This window comes from Xenopus laevis, chromosome 7L (assembly GCF_017654675.1).
Source record: "Xenopus laevis strain J_2021 chromosome 7L, Xenopus_laevis_v10.1, whole genome shotgun sequence".
Lineage (NCBI taxonomy): Eukaryota > Metazoa > Chordata > Amphibia > Anura > Pipidae > Xenopus > Xenopus laevis.
The window spans coordinates 114,399,566-114,415,732 of NC_054383.1; the positions used below are offsets into that span (position 1 = coordinate 114,399,566).

Below are 16,167 nucleotides of genomic sequence, written 5' to 3' on the forward strand. Positions count from 1 at the left end.
CCAACATCCTCACAAGTCTAGCGCTCTGAAGCATGCTAGATGCCCACCAGTTCCTGGTTGTAAAAGGGTGTTGGTAAGTCTACTGTGGCCCCTGTCAGTGGTTGCTGAACTACAACTCCTATCACTTGTGGCAGGGGTCAGATAACTCTGCCTTTCCCTGTATGTTCCACTGACACTGGTAAGGCACTGACACAGGAGGAGACATAACATTGGGCAAGAGGCAAAAATTCCATGAATACTGATAGTTCAAAGCAGTGATCCCCAACCAGTAGCTCATGAGCAAAATGTTGCTCTCCAAACCCTTGGACGTTTCTCCCAGTGGTCTCAAAGCAGGTGCTTATTTTTGAATTCCTGGCTAGGAGGCAAGTTTTGGTTGTATAAAAAAACAGGTGTACTGTTAAACAGAGACTCAATGTAGGTTGAATCCACATAGGGGCTACCAAATGGCCAATCACAGAATTTATTTGGCACCCCAAGAACATTTTTCATGCTTGTGTTGCTCCTCAACTCCTTTTACTTCTGAATGTTGCTCACAGGTTCAAAAGGTTGGGGATCCATGGTTTAGAGTCATGAAACAAAATGTAATGTTTTGCCACTGGTTTCCAAATGAGACCATGAACCTGCTTAAAACCTATGTTGGGTTCTTTTAACTGTCACTGCGACAACACCTAGATGACATCAGCAAAGACGTAACTGGTTATATCAACTGCTACAGCAGCTTCATATGGAGACAGCATTAACTGTGACTATGCAAATTGCCTGTGTCCCACCCTGCTATGGGTTCTGGGGTATTTATTAATGAAATTGCCTCTGTCTCATCCTGCTATGGGTTTCCGGGGGTATTTATACATGAAATTTCCACTATGCCATCCTGTTTAGTTGGGGGCAAGGCCACAAAAGGGTGCGTGGCCTCTAGAAATTTTTTCCATGCGCCTCCAACTTGCTGTGGGTGTGGCTTTTGTCTGCAGGCGGGGCCATATATGCCACACCTCATCCCTTCACCTTTTTGTTCCCAATTCAAGCACTGCGTAAAGGTGAACCACCTTTTAATCTGACTGGCAATCAAGTGTGCATTTGGATATAAGGGTACAGTGGCACTATAATAGGGTTATGGAGTTACAAATTGCCCAAGTAGTAAAATGCCTTAAATTGCTACACATCACAGTGCTGTAAAAATTAAATTGTAGTACTTTATAAAGTTCTGCATAATTCCCATGTCCTTTAGAGAATAAGATAAGACAAATGTATGTCAACCAAAAATACTTCCACACACCTTCCCTTGTGATGCACCTGATTAATACGAATGACAAGGAAATAAAAAGTCATAATAACAAGATCTGGGAAAAGGCAATATATTGTCTATTATTGTCATGTTTGCAGTTTTTACAGCCTGCAGTTCCTTTTTTTCCAGGGAGTCAACTTGCACAGATGATATCTCTCAGGAATTTGGATAAAAGATACTGTATAACACAGAAATTGATACTATAACAGATTATTGAGTCACAAGACTACAGGTGACTGTGAATGAGACAGGCACCAGCCAGGACCTTAACATGAAGACATATCTGCTTTCAGGTAATGAGATATTTTTCCTCTCTATACATTAGTAATTGCAGAGATATGCATATATATATATTATATATTATTTTTGCGCAGGGTGGCACCCCGCTTTAGCTAATGAGTACCCAGGTGCACAGAAAAACCATGTATGCAATATTCATAAAAAGACCAGCATCAGTGGGAATTTTGGTGAAACAAGTCAAAAGTTTGTATTCAAAGGAGCATATACAGCAGGCAGTGTTGCTGGTCTTTTTGAATGTTATAGTATATATTATATATTATATATTACAGCTGAACGGGGGGAGGGGAGGAGTATCTAGTTACAATAAATGAATACATGTATTGTTAAAGGAGAAGCAGTTTGAATTGTCTGTTTTAAAAATCTGCAGTTATTGGTAAAGTAGGGTTATATTCTCCTGCCATACAAACCTTTCTGTGAGATTCATGTACTGCTCAGTTGCCAACCTTAAACAGGCACAGGGGATACCTGGAAGCACAGAAAAAAGTGAGCAGCACACGCCATGCAGAGATCCCACAGGCACCAGGTTACTAAGGGTGGCCTTGCCAATTGCCATTTCCCAATGATTTTATCTTATGTTCTTTTATAAGTAGTGATGGGCGAATTTATTCGCCAGGCGCAAATTCACGGCGAATTTGCGCGATTCGCAGCCGGCGAATACATTCGCGAAATGGGCGAAAAAAATGTTTCGCTGTTTGTGAATTTCACGGGAAATTCGCAAATTTTTCGGCGAAGCGGAACGGCGCAAATTCGCCCATCACTATTTATAAGTGCTGATAAACAGGGGGGAATGTATTTGAAGGCCCTTCATAAACATCCTCTTCTTCAGGAGAAAGTGTTGGTGTGTGTGTGCACAGATAAATGTCCCCAGATGTGGAATCTCAGGTTCCCTCCAGCAATAGCTGCTCTTTCCCTTGGTCTATAAAAGGCACAAACCCACTGGGAAAACCTACCAACATTTTTCAGCAAATTTTCTTTGGTGAACCAAAGGAAATTGAGTTGTATTGACTGGGGGTGTCTAACATATTGATAGTGAATTAGGCTTTCCTTGTCCTTTGAATACATCAAAGGTGCATTTATTAGATAAACTGGCTAACTAAAAGTTATTTCATCCACTTGCCATATCCTCCCACGTCCTCTGATAAGAATGTTTTTTATGTTTACAATGGATTAGTTTCAAGGTGCGTGCAATAAGCTATGTTGATGATCCCATTAGGCTGGCACAGAGTCATATCTATGGAACAGAATCTGTCCATACATTTTAAAGAGTGATTTCACTGAGCACTGACTGCTGACATCACTAAGCAATATTTATATAGGGAAAAATGTACCCCCCTTTTATAAAATCTAAGGACATTATCAGGTTCTGCCATCAGAAATCACGGGGGCCCCGTACAACAACATTTTCTGGGGCCCATCCACCACCACAAGCCCGACCCAGACCCCCATACCTTAGTAGAAAAGCCACACAAACATGGGCGCTCCAAAACATGAATGCTAAAAACACATTGGTGGCCATCAATCCGCTTACAAGTTAAAAAAGAACAATTGGTGGTCATGGGCCCCCATAAAAGTAAAAAAAAACTTCAATGGTGGCCAGGGCTATTTTTCCTGCATGTAAGCGGCAGAGGGCTGGTGACATGCAGCTCCTCATAAAGCGGCTGGGCAGCATGCCGCCCCTAATATTTTGCGACCCTAGGCCCGGGCCTTTGTGGCCTCTCCACAAATCTGGGCCTGATGGTGGCTAACTACTTCCTACAAGTTAAAAAAACCCCATTGGTCCCCCCTGCAAGGTAAAGAAAAAACTTTACTGGTGGCCATGGTTTCCCTACAAGTTAAAAACCCCATTGGGAACCATCCCCCCCCCCCACAAGTTAAAAAAAAACTATTGGTGGTCAGGGGCCCACCATAAAATGTAAAAAACTTGAATGGGGGCCAGTCCCCCCTACAAGTTAAAAAAAAACATTGTCCCCCCCACAAGGTAATGAAATACATTGGTGGCCAGGTTCCTCTTACAAGTTAAAAATACTAATGGTAGTTAGGGGCCACATAGAAAATTTAAAAAAACATTGGTGCCCAGCCCCCCCCCCTTAGAAGTTAAAATACCATTGGTGGTAAGGGGTGCCATAGAAAATGAAATATTTGTTCATTTGGAGACCAAACAAGCCGAGTTTATAGTGTATGGCCGGCTTTAGTTAGTAATGTGTCCCACCTTGTGGAGTCTCCTAAATTGATCTCGCTTCTTTTTCCCTTTCAGCTCTCTTCAGTGTCTGGATTAATCTGATTAATGGAATTAGTATTCAGCTGATGCCTGAATATCCAGTGGACAATCAGCCTGTCACTCTCAGTGTCAGTGGGGTCATTGGTATCATTGAATCTTTCTCCTGGTATAAAAGTTCAACTGTTGTGAATTCCTCATTAATATTAACTTACAATTCATCTTCTTACACGGAGACACAAGGGCCACAGTATTTCTCCCGAGCCAGTGGCCTCCCAGATGGATCATTAAGCATCTCAACCATTTATACTACAGACCAGACGTATTACACCGTGCAGGTAGAGGCAGACAGTTTAACAGTAGACACTATTTACCTGCGTGTTTATGGTGAGTAATCTGCAGCTCTAGTGACATACAGAAATATCACTCGCACTTGTTAAAATCATTACTAATAACAAGTATGGGATCCATTATCCAGAAAGCTCCTAATTACGCAAAAGCTGCCTCCCATAGACTCCATTATAATCAAATAATCCAAATTTTTTAAAAATGATTTCCTTTTTCTCTGTAATAATAAGATTACCTTGTACTTTATCCAAACTAAGATATAACTAATCCTTAATGGAAGCAGAATCAGCTTATTGGGTTTATTTAGCATTTACATGATTTTCTAGTAGTTTTAAGATATGGAGATCCAAATTATGGAAAGATCCATTAACCGGAAAACCCCAGGTCCCGATTATTCTGGATAACAGGTCCCATACCAGTATTCTCTATGTTAAAATCAGAGGCATTAGAACACTAAAGTAGTAATTTAAGGTTTCAATTTCAGGAGTTCAGCATTGTTTTGTGGTGCTGTAGTGCCCCTCAATGAAGAAAAATATTAATGCATGTTATATTTACTAAGGATGCACCAAGTCCAGGATTTGGTTTGGGATTCGGCCAAGATTCTGCCTTTTTCAGATTCAGATTCGACTGAGCCCAAGTGCCTGACGGAACCGGATCCAAATCCAAAAAAATTACGTGACTTTACGTCACACAAACAAGGAAGTAAGAAAAATTTTAACCACTTGCTTGGTTTACGGTTCTCTTTCCCCTAATTTACATATGCAAATTAGGGTTCAGATCCAGTTTAATATTCAGCCTAATCTTTCACAAAGGATTTGGCCAAATTCTAAAATAGTGGATTTGGTGCATCCCTAATTTGTACAAAATACTTAAATGGATTCAGTCATGGGACAACATGTTTCAGATAATAGTCAGTTAACAGTGCTGCTCCAACAGAATAAATACTACTGCACTACAAGTTAGAGTGATATCACTCCCCATTTTCCCCAGCAGCCCATCAGCAGAACAATGGAAAGGTAATCAGATACACAAGATAACAGCTCCTTGGTACATATGAGTATACCACTAAATAGTAAAAATGGAAGTCCCACTGTGACTTCTACATTGAGTAGGAGAAACAATATCTTAAAGGAACAGTAACACCAAAAGTGAAAGTGTATCAAAGTAGTTAAAATATAATATACTGTTGCTCTGCACTGGTAAGGGTAAGGGCACACACACAAGAATCGGGGGGAAATTGGGGATATTTAGTCGCCTGGCGACAAATTGCCTTTTATTCAGGCGATTAATCTCCCCGAAAAGCCTTCTTCGTGAGGCAACTTTGGGCGACTCCGGAAAATGAATCGATCTGAGTGCCATCCCGCCGCCGATTTCGATTCTGGCCTGTAGGAACGCTTTTCAGGGAGATTGGTCGCCCGAAGAAGAGACGATTTGTCGCTGGACTACTAAATCTCCCCGAATCTTAGCGTGTGCACTTACCCTAAAACTGCCATGTTTGCTTCAGGAAGACTACTATAATTTATATAAACAAGCTGCTGTGTAGCCATTGGTGCAGCCATTCAATCAGGAAAAAAGGAGAAAAGGCACAGGTTAGATAACAGAAAAAAACACCATTGTATTGGACAGGGCTTATCTGTTATATGCTATGTAACCTGCGCCTTTTCTCCATTTTTTTCAGCTTGAACTTATCTGTTTCTACTGTGCTTGAATGGCTGCCCCCATAGCTACACAGCAGCTTGTTTGTATAAACTATAGTAATATTTCTGAAGCAAGCATGCAGCTTTTACCAGTGCATGTTAACTATATATATCATATTTTCATTACTTTAAAACACTTTTTTTTTTTTCACATTTTTTGGTGGTGGTGCTGGCTCTTTCTGAAAGCACATGACCAAGCAACGTGACCTGAGATGGCAGCCTACACACCAATATTACAACTAAAAAAAAATACACTTGCTGGTTCAGAAATAAAATTTTATATGTAGAGTGAATTATTTGCAATGTAAACAGTGTAATTTAGAAATAAAAACTACATCATAAAAATCATGACAGGGTCCATTTAAGTGCATTCTGCATAACATTCTGCATTTAAAAAAGCAGAAGCCCTCTGTATAATCAGCAGCACTTTATCTCACATACCAACAAATACAATGTGAACTAGTCTGAAGTTTATTGGCCTGTATATGGGGCTCCCAAGCAGACCTAAAAATCTTTTCGGGGCAAGGACCACTGACTTGTTGATGCAGTCCTCGACATTTTGTTATCATTGCAATAGCTCTAAGGACGTAACCTCAGGCAATGCTAAGTCCTATACTGTATGTGATTCTATGGTGCACTTGTTTGCAAAGCAAGAATGAATTGATGTCTAACTGGTGAATATTCACTAATAAAATGTTCCTAGAACCATAACTAGTGATGGGCGAATTTGCGCCGTTTCGCTTCGCCGAAAAATTCGCAAATTTCACGCAAAATTCGCGAAACGGCGAAAAATTCGCGAAACGGCGCCAGCGTCTCATTTTTGACGCCGGCGCCCGTTTTTTTGACGCCGGCGCCCGTTTTTTTGACGCCGGCGCCCGTTTTTGGCGCCGGCGTCCGTTTTTTGGAAAAAATTTTTTTTTGACAATATCCTCATATTTACAACAGGGGTTCCTTTATTTATATATTACACAAGTTTCAGTGAGTCATGTGACAGAAATGACATCAGTTAGCAGCGATTATAACTGTTGACATCACTAAGCACCATTTATTAGGATATCATTTACCAGATTGTCATGGCATTGTGTATTTTAATGATATATTTTCAGACTATTGATAGCTCTTGTGCATTGCAAATCACTAATGTTGATGTGTAATAACTGTTAAATATTCGTCTATTCTATCTAAAGTTCCAGTGACTAAACCAGAGATCACAGCCAGCCTGTGGCCTGAGGAACTGGAATATAACCTTACATGTAGAGAAAACAATGCAGAGAAGATCTTATGGAACAGAATTGATGGGCGATTTCCTTCTGGAGTTATATTTAGCAACAATAATAGAACTATGACTATTCCCAAGTTTATAAAGTCAGATGCTGGACAGTATCAATGTGAAGTGGAGAATACAATCAGCAAAAACATTAGTGACCTCTACATGCTGTCCCAATACTGTAAGTATAATAATAATAAATATAAGTATAAATAAAAGGGGCAACTCATGAAGACCTCAAATGCTAAATCATGACTTTAGCAGTGATGGGCAAATCTGTCCCATTTGGCTTCGCCAAAAAATTTGAGAATTTCCAGCGAAATTTGAGAAACGGCGAAAAATTAGCAAAACACGAATTTTGATGCCTGCATGAATTCGCGTAAATTTTGATGCCTGGATTAAAGTCAGTGGTCGTGGTCTTGCCATGTTGTGCACCTTACATGGGATCTAAAATCCATAGCAGGTGCAGAACACAGGTTGTCCTGTCTTTAATTAATGACATCCAAGTTAGGGGTTGGGGGTGGAGGCAAAACGCATAAATGCCCCTCATGAATACAGGTAATGCTAAATATAGGCAGCACTGTATTCATGTACAAAGCACAGGTTCTGCACCCAAATGAGCTAACAGCGAATTAGAGCGGATCTTCTGTCTGTAAATTAGGCCCCTTGAGATAGTGTCTGTACTGTGTGTATTTATTGTTAGTGAGAAGAATTTTGTAACACTGGTGTTAAATTGGTGCCTATGTTGGATATTGAGTGGGGCAGTTTTAGATTCCTAGTAATAATTTTAGGGCTTTTCTCAATGCTCAGTGGGAAAGGGGTAACATTAAATTATTAATTTACACAGTTTGGAGAAACTCCATATCTGGCTTTATGAAAAGGAATTGTGACTTAGGGTCAGGGAACACAGGCAGCGGCCAGCGCCTAGGCGACTAATTTCCCCAAATTGCCTCCCCTGCCTTCCCACTGGCTAAAATGTAAATCGCCAGCGGGGTGGCACTCAAAGCACTTTGTTTTCCAAAGCCGCCCGAAGTTGCCTCACGAGGACTTATCTCCCCAAATCTGCCTGTGAGCCCTGACCCTAAGGGTTCTTTTCCCTAAATTGTAATTTGTAATGCTAAAAAATGTGGATTATACCGATTATCTAAACCACAAAAAAATATGTAATTTATTGCTGATTAGAAGAAATCTCCCAGCAATAGAGCATGCCTTACATGTGACTCCTTTACTTAAAGTATAAATAGTGGCAGTAGTAATGCCAATGATTGGGCAATGGTGATTTTTAACCACGTGCAGGTAGTGAATGGAATATCCAGATTTTATCTGATTCATTTAATAATAAATAAGTAACATATGCATGGAGCTCAGTAATAATCACACTACTTCTCCTAATTGGGGTTCAGTTACTCTGTGACACTGATCTGTGTTACATCCCTGGGGTGTATATGACACCCCAGGATTTATCACCTTCTAAATCCTCATTTACAAGGTCTTAATCCTGCAGTGATGCCTTCTTCAGCTTCTGGACTCTTAGCAACTGCTACTTATCACCTAGGAAAGAGGACATCCCATAGTATCCCAGATCCAATGGGAAATGATTCCCTCCTGAGGAAGACTTACCAATATGGTGATTCGTGTAACAGAGGAAAATGTTATATATTTTGATGACTTCTAGAACCAGTCTAATGCTGATTGTTGTGTTCCACAGAGAATCTTGTAAACTGAAATAAGAGGAATTAAAGGAAAGTTAAAGTCAGGAAAGATGTATTTGTTATTTACACCCATTTCTCCAGGGCAGCAGCGGTAATTAGTAAATTAGGCCCTCATGTTCCTGGTGAATTGTGTAAACCATCTGCCAGGCCTGCTAAGTGAAGAGTGCAACTGTCATATATTGTGGATCTGTGTTATTTCATTCTCTGCCTGCATTTAGGGTAGGGAAATTATCATCTGTCTGGTTATGTTAGCTTTATAATTTGACCATCCATGAACCAGATCCCAGCATCTGATTTTCTCCTCAACCACCTTCAGTATACCTTCCACTGTTCCATCATTGCCAATGTTCTTATTGCTCTACAGAGATTGTTCATTAATCATATCAGTTTCTGTCCCAGTGGAGCTTATAATCAAAGCTCCTGATCTCACACACACAGAGGTCATCATTTTTATTATAAGCTGGTTTTGTGGTGGGTTGTGTAGTTTCTGTGTGGGTGGAAACCAAAGCACCCAGAGGAAACACATGCAAACATGAGAACAAAACCCTGTTTATAGTGACCTTTTCATAATAAGGTTACTGATTAGTAATTCTTCTTTATATCAAATGATATCTAGGACAAAAAAGAGCGTTCACCTAAATCTTGTCATAGCTGACCTCAAGGATGGGCTTTAAGGAGCATCTGGGAAAGCAAAAGTTCATTCTTTTCAAGTCTTATCCTAACTTGAACATGGACTTCCATGCCTGTTCAGAAGGGCAAGTCATTATCATCCCCAAGTGTAGCCAGACCTGGTCATCAAGCTGGGCCCCTCAACTGCCCTCTGTGAGCAGTCTATTCTCCCTAAATTCTGTAAGGTTTTCCTTCAGCTTCTAAAATGGAAAACCAACTGCATTTCTCACAAGTGAATCCACCCTGCAATATCTGCTCCAAGATACTATCTATCTATCATCTATCTATCTATCTATCTATCTATCTATCTATCTATCATCTATTATTATTTTCATTTTTCTTTTACCTATCACCATACAGTTTTCACATATGTCGGGTTGAAGATTCCAAGTTATAATGTAGAGTTTACATCCCGCAGGTGTTTGTACAGATCCTCCAGCCGATAACACTGTAGGCATTTTGGCTGGAATCATTTGTGGCACCATTGCGGGAATTGCATTGATCGCTAGTGTTACATTTCTACTGTACACAAAATATATCCATCCAGTGAAACAAGCAAATACAGGTAAGAAATCCTATTGAGTAAAGCTAATCATACATTATTGGGGTTATTTATCAAAATCCGAAAATATCTCATTATTTTCTGAAATATACTCTGACCATATCCACACAGGTTATTTCCCCTTATTTATTAATATATTTTTCCGAGAATTTCCAGTGCTGGAAGAAAACTAGAAAAAAATTAAAAAAATTTGAATCATATTAATTTTTCTGATTTTCTGCCCGAAAACCACGAAATCTTCGTATTATTGCACGAACCCCAGCGAAGATCAGGATATCTTTGGGACATCTCCCATTGACTTATATAAAACCTTGGTAGGTCTGAGATGCTGGATTTTTGGATTCAGACTTTTTCCATCCTCGGGGTATAATAAATCTTGAAAAATTCAAGTTTTTTTTTTCTAATAGCTTTATAATGGGACCATCCATGAACCAGAACCCAGCATCTGATTTTCTCCTCAACCACCTACAATATAACTTCCACTGTTCCATCATTGCCAATGTTTTTTTTATTGCTGTACAGAGATTGTTCATTATTCATATAAGTTTCTGTCCCAGTGGAGTTTATAATCAAAGCTCCTGATCTCACACACACAAAGGTTCTCATTTTTATTATAAGCTGGTTTTGTGGTGGGTTGTGTAGTTTCCATGTGGGTGGAAACCAGAGCACCCAGGAAACACATATTCCAACCATATCCAAATATCGCCTTATTTAATAATATATTTTCCCGAAAATTTCCTGTGCTGGAAGTTTTTTTTGAAAAAATGTAAAAAATTTGAATAGTACACATTTTTTGGATTTTTTCAGATTTTTGTTGAAATCCACGAAATCTTTAGATTATTGCACGAAACCCAGCGAAGATCAGGATATCTTCGGGACATCTCCCATTGACTTATATAAAACCTCAGTAGGTCTGAGATGCTGGATTTTTGGATTCAGCCTTTTTCCATCCTCTGGGTATAATTAATCATGAAAAATTTGAGGTTTTTTTGCACTAAAAATTCTGATTTAATAGTAATAAAAACTAATTTTGCGAGTTTTTGGCATTCAGACTTTAATAAATAAAAACTAATTTTGAGAGTTTTTGGCATTCAGACTTTTATAAATAAAAACTAATTTTGCGAGTTTTTGCCATTCAGACTTTAATAAATAACCCCCTCATTTAGCAAGGTTCCAAAAATCAATGTCTAGTTGTTAGGTTGTGGATCAGTTTAGGTATGCCATCATTTCACCACCACGCCAAAGTTTGTAAAATAATAGAAGCTTATGCATATTTATTGACAGAAGACTACATCACTGCCCTTATGTTGTCCTGACCCAATCGGATTTTCTAACATGTCCAATATATATTTAGCCCTCTAGACTTGTCAATAAGCTGCCAACTCAGTCTACTTACACAATGCCGTTAAACACAGCAATCAATCAGCAAATAGTTTTGATTAGTCTAATAATATACAAGACATCAAATAAAAAAAGATCTGATTGGTTGATATGAGAATCTGAACTGCTACAATTCAGCTCAAGTATTAGTAAAGCATGTCCTTAGTAACATAATAACATAGTAAGTTAGGTTGAAAAAAGACACATGTCCATCAAACACAACAGTATACTGTATATGACCTGCAAGTTGATCCAGAGGAAACCAAAAACACTTCTGTAGCCTCTAGAATTTGTCTCAGAGGTGTAAACAATTCCTTCATGACTCCAAGGTGGCAATTGGACAAGCTATCTTCCATAACCCTGTATTTCATCACTTGCTAAAAAAACATCCAACCCCTTCTTAAAGCTATCTAATGTATCAGCCAGTACAACTGATTCAAGGAGAGAATGTCACATCTTCACAGCTCTCACTGTATTTTAGATATTTCAGATATTTAGACAGAACATCAGATTCTTCTCATTGGAATGGGTGTCAGCTGGAAAGACCTACTGGTAAATAAAGCATTAGAGAGATTATTATATGATCCCCTTATATATTTATACATAGTTATCATATCACCCCTTAAGCGCCTCTTCACCGGCTTCAACAACCCCAACTTGGCCAGTCTTTCTTCATAACTAAAACTCAGTCCTGACCACATTTAGAGGTCTATTATCAATGTAAAAATGTCACCACCAAGTTCATCTGATTTTGCCTGGTTCCAGGTTTTATCTGAAAAATTTCAATCTTTGTACTTTGGTTAAAATAAGAGCTCCCCAGTCCAACACATACTGAAAAAAATAAATTAAAAAAGGGTACAGTATGAGAAACGATATGTGAAAAATAGCTGTTTCACCTATAAAGATAAAGTAATACAAAATGTATTTGAATTGATATAATAATTTAGTTGCATTATTGCATTTTCTTTTTATAGCTGATATAAATAAAATAAAATGATATTGTTTAAAATATCTTAATATTCATCAATAGGCAATTAGTATTTGTGAGTTAAGGGGGATCTTGCAGACTGAAAGAAAATGCAATTACAAACAACTTTCCATTATAAATAATTAAATATCATTGGTTTTAAAGGGAATTCCGCTGAGGCGAAGAATTAGGTAAAAAAAAAATATTTGGACAAAATCAAATCAGAACAACCTTTCATTTCACTCCTGATAATTTAGGGGCCAAAAAAGTGTCAGAGCATAAAAAGATCAATCAGCTTTAGTTAATATTATTAGTGATGGGCAATTTTTTGGGGCGTTTTGCTCCGCCGAAAAATTCGCGAATTTCCTGTGAAATTCGCAATACGGCGAAAGATTCTAGAAACGGCACTGGCATCTTGTTTTTTACCCGGCGTCCATTTTTTTTTTGGACGCCTGCGAATTTTCGCTGTGGTTTCGCAAATGTATTCACCAATGGCGAATCGCAGGAATTCGCCGCAAATTCACACCTGTCGAATAAATTCGCCCATCACTAAATATTACGATGGAAAGCAATAATATTATGTAAAAGAAAATTTGTTTTTGGTGGAGGGTCGCTTTAATTTAGCCATGGTGATACATTTAAATTTTATTAATCTGTAACACTAATTAATGATTTTTGCTGCTGCACAGGTGCGATGTAATGCCAATGTATATTGGTTATATTGTGATACCAAGGACTTTCAGACCTCCCTTTATTATGTCACATGCAGTTCATGGCATTATATATATATATATATATATATATATATATATATATATATATATATATATATATATATACTATATATATATATATATATATATATATATATATATATATATATATATATATATATATATATATTTATTTATATAAATATTAGAACCCCTATTTTATGTTTTAAGGGGATCAGAAAAAAATGGTGTAAAATCTGAGAAAATGTAAAATCCTGGAAATGTAGTCTGTATTATATTGCACGTGTAGACATACAGTATTTGTTGCTTCTCTTACTATCTACCTTTATTTCATGGCTGCAAAGATAAACATATTTTTATTTAAACAATAGGGCAATTTAATGACAAACAAGATCCATCTGCAACATACGACACTATTACTGGTAGAGGAGAGGTAAGTGTTTATGTGTGTGTGTATAGTCTGTATATAGTCAGGTTTATCTGTCACTCACTATACATCTCTTTTATGGTTCCAAAGATTCACCGTATGTTTGAATATATTTTTATATATTTTTTGAATATATTTTTGAATATATTTTTCTAGAGACCTAAAGCAAAATGTCATCTACATGTTTTTGTTAATATGATATAAGATTATTACGATTTTGTTAAGATAATACAAAGAGACTGAAATTAAGAGAGAACAATTATATGAGACACTACTGTACATAGCAAAGTAAACTCATGTATTACAAACTCTGACCTCATACAGTTAGTTTATTGGATTGGTATAGTCCTTCATCAAGCCTCAGTCTGAATATAAAACTATGTAGGGTTGTGCATTCAGAGAGTGAAGAGTTGCATTGCTCACATTTTACAAATACATCAAACTTTCTTAAAAAGGATGAAGGATATATTACCAAACAGTAGAATAACTAGGTGTTGCTAGGCTCCACAACAAATTAAATTTAGGGCCCCAAAACATTTGTATATTGAAATTGCTCATTAATTAGGGGTTTACTTTCTACACTCCTGGCCCCCATGCAACCTCAGGATCTGCTTCGTCAGTTGTTATCCCCCTGGAATCAAAGCCTTGCTATGTTTGGTGAATGATATCCATAACAGTAGAACATCTAGATCTATGTATCCCTTCTTTCCTTCAGGGAAAAAACATCATATTGGAATCAGAATACATGGTAAGCTCTTTCCCTCCAGGTATCTAAGAGCATGCACAATATAGCCATGTAGTCACAGATCAGGAGTCTTTAGATCAGTGTTCCCCAACCAGTAGCTCAAGAGCAACATGTGCTCACCAACCTCTTGGCTGGCCTCAAAGCAGGTGCTTGTTTTTAAATTCCAGGCAAGTTTTAGTAGCATAAAAAGTAGGTGAACTGCCAAACAGAATCTTCTATATAGTAGGGTCTCTTAGTAGTACAATGGTTACTCACCACATCAGGGAAGTGGCCCAGGTGCACCACCCTGGGCCCTCAGCATAAGGGGTGGATAAACCGAAATCTCGAATAGAAGCAGGCACTCAAGGGCAAAAACTTCCACCAGGCAGATGTTCCAAAAGTGAAAACGTTTATTATGTCAGAACAGCCTGACGCGTTTCGTGTTCCAAACACTTAATCATAGGCTAAAAGGCCTATGATTAAGTGTTTGGAAGTTAAGTGTTTGGAAGTTTTTGCCCTTGAGTGCCTGCTTCTATTCGAGATTTTGAACTGCCAAACAGAGCCTCCTGTAGGCTGCCAGTCTCCATCTACATTCTCCATCGATCCATAACCTGTATCCAACCACAGACACCTACACCCCTCCATATACACTATACATATAATTGTGTATGGAGGGTTAGGATGTATAGAAACTGTAAAGGGTGGATAAAGGAGACATGTACAGTAACTTTCCATGCAGAGTCATATCTTCTCTGGACAATATACTTGCTCAGAAAAGAGTGTACAAACATTGTATATAACATTAAATGGTGCATATTCCTCGCTTCCCTATTAATTTACCTTCAGGTAACCAGCCCTACTTGCCTACAGTGCTTGGCCTGAAGTCCTCTTCAAGTGGCACATGTACAAATCTCTTTCACTCTGTGGCCTACAGGAGGAGGCTTCCAACTCGACTGTATAAAGTTTATCGTACCTCATGCACAATCGTTCTGCACATTGCATCCAGTTATTAAGGATGCACATCACCATTCTTTCAGCTGCTGCTACTGTGCGTGCACACCAAGTTTTAATATATTAAAAGAAATGCTTTCATGGTTCCATTGACCTACAGCTAAGATTAAATGCTACATGCACTGATAAATTAAAGGAGTGAGAAAATGTTGATATAAAGCATATTTCTTTTTTGCAGGGGATGCAGCATCGGCAACAGCATCAGCAGGATCACACCTACTGTGACCTTAAAATATAGTGGCAGCAAAATGGATAATGCAACTTAGTGAATTCTTAATTTCGCCACACTTTCAGTGCCTATTTTACCTCTCAGTACCAATTTATCTTTTAAATACCTGATAAACATTTTTAAAAATCGTATTCCTTCTGTATAACTTTCCTTTTTTCTTGAATGAATTTGGTTGGGGGCATAGCATGTGCAGTTACATAGTTACATAGTTAAATTGGGTTGAAAAACGTAGGGATGCACCGAATCCAGGATTCGGTTCAGGATTCGGTTCGGGATTCGGCCAGGATTCGGCCTTTTTCAGCAGGATTCGGATTCGGCAGAATCCTTCTGCCCGGCCAAACCGAATCCGAATTTGCATATGCAAATTAGGGGCAGGGAGGGAAATTGCGTGACTTTTTGTCAGAAAACAAGGAAGTAAAAAATGTTTTCCCCTTCCCACTCCTAATTTGCATATGCAAATTAGGGTTCGGATTCGGTTCGGTATTCGGCCGAATCCTTCGTGAAGGATTCGGGGGTTTCGGCCGAATCCAAAAAAGTGGATTTGGTGCATCCCTAGAAAAAAGACAAAGTCCATCAAGTTCAACCCCTCCAAATGAAAACCCAGCATCCATACACACATCCCTCCCTACTTTTAATTAAATTC

General features: G+C 38.4%; 1 protein-coding gene across 1 annotated transcript; it reads left to right on the forward strand.

Annotated features, from left to right (window-relative positions):
* Positions 1-1,411: 1,411 nt before the first annotated feature.
* On the forward strand, positions 1,412-15,650 carry ceacam19lv.L (carcinoembryonic antigen-related cell adhesion molecule 19 like geneV L homeolog). The gene is made up of 6 exons (XM_041569581.1): positions 1,412-1,575; positions 3,837-4,184; positions 7,030-7,290; positions 9,909-10,055; positions 13,505-13,566; positions 15,474-15,650. The coding sequence occupies exons 1-6, from the start codon at positions 1,554-1,556 to the stop codon at positions 15,531-15,533; spliced, it is 900 nt and encodes a 299-aa protein (XP_041425515.1). The 5' UTR covers positions 1,412-1,553; the 3' UTR covers positions 15,534-15,650.
* The last annotated feature ends 517 nt before the right edge of the window (positions 15,651-16,167 follow it).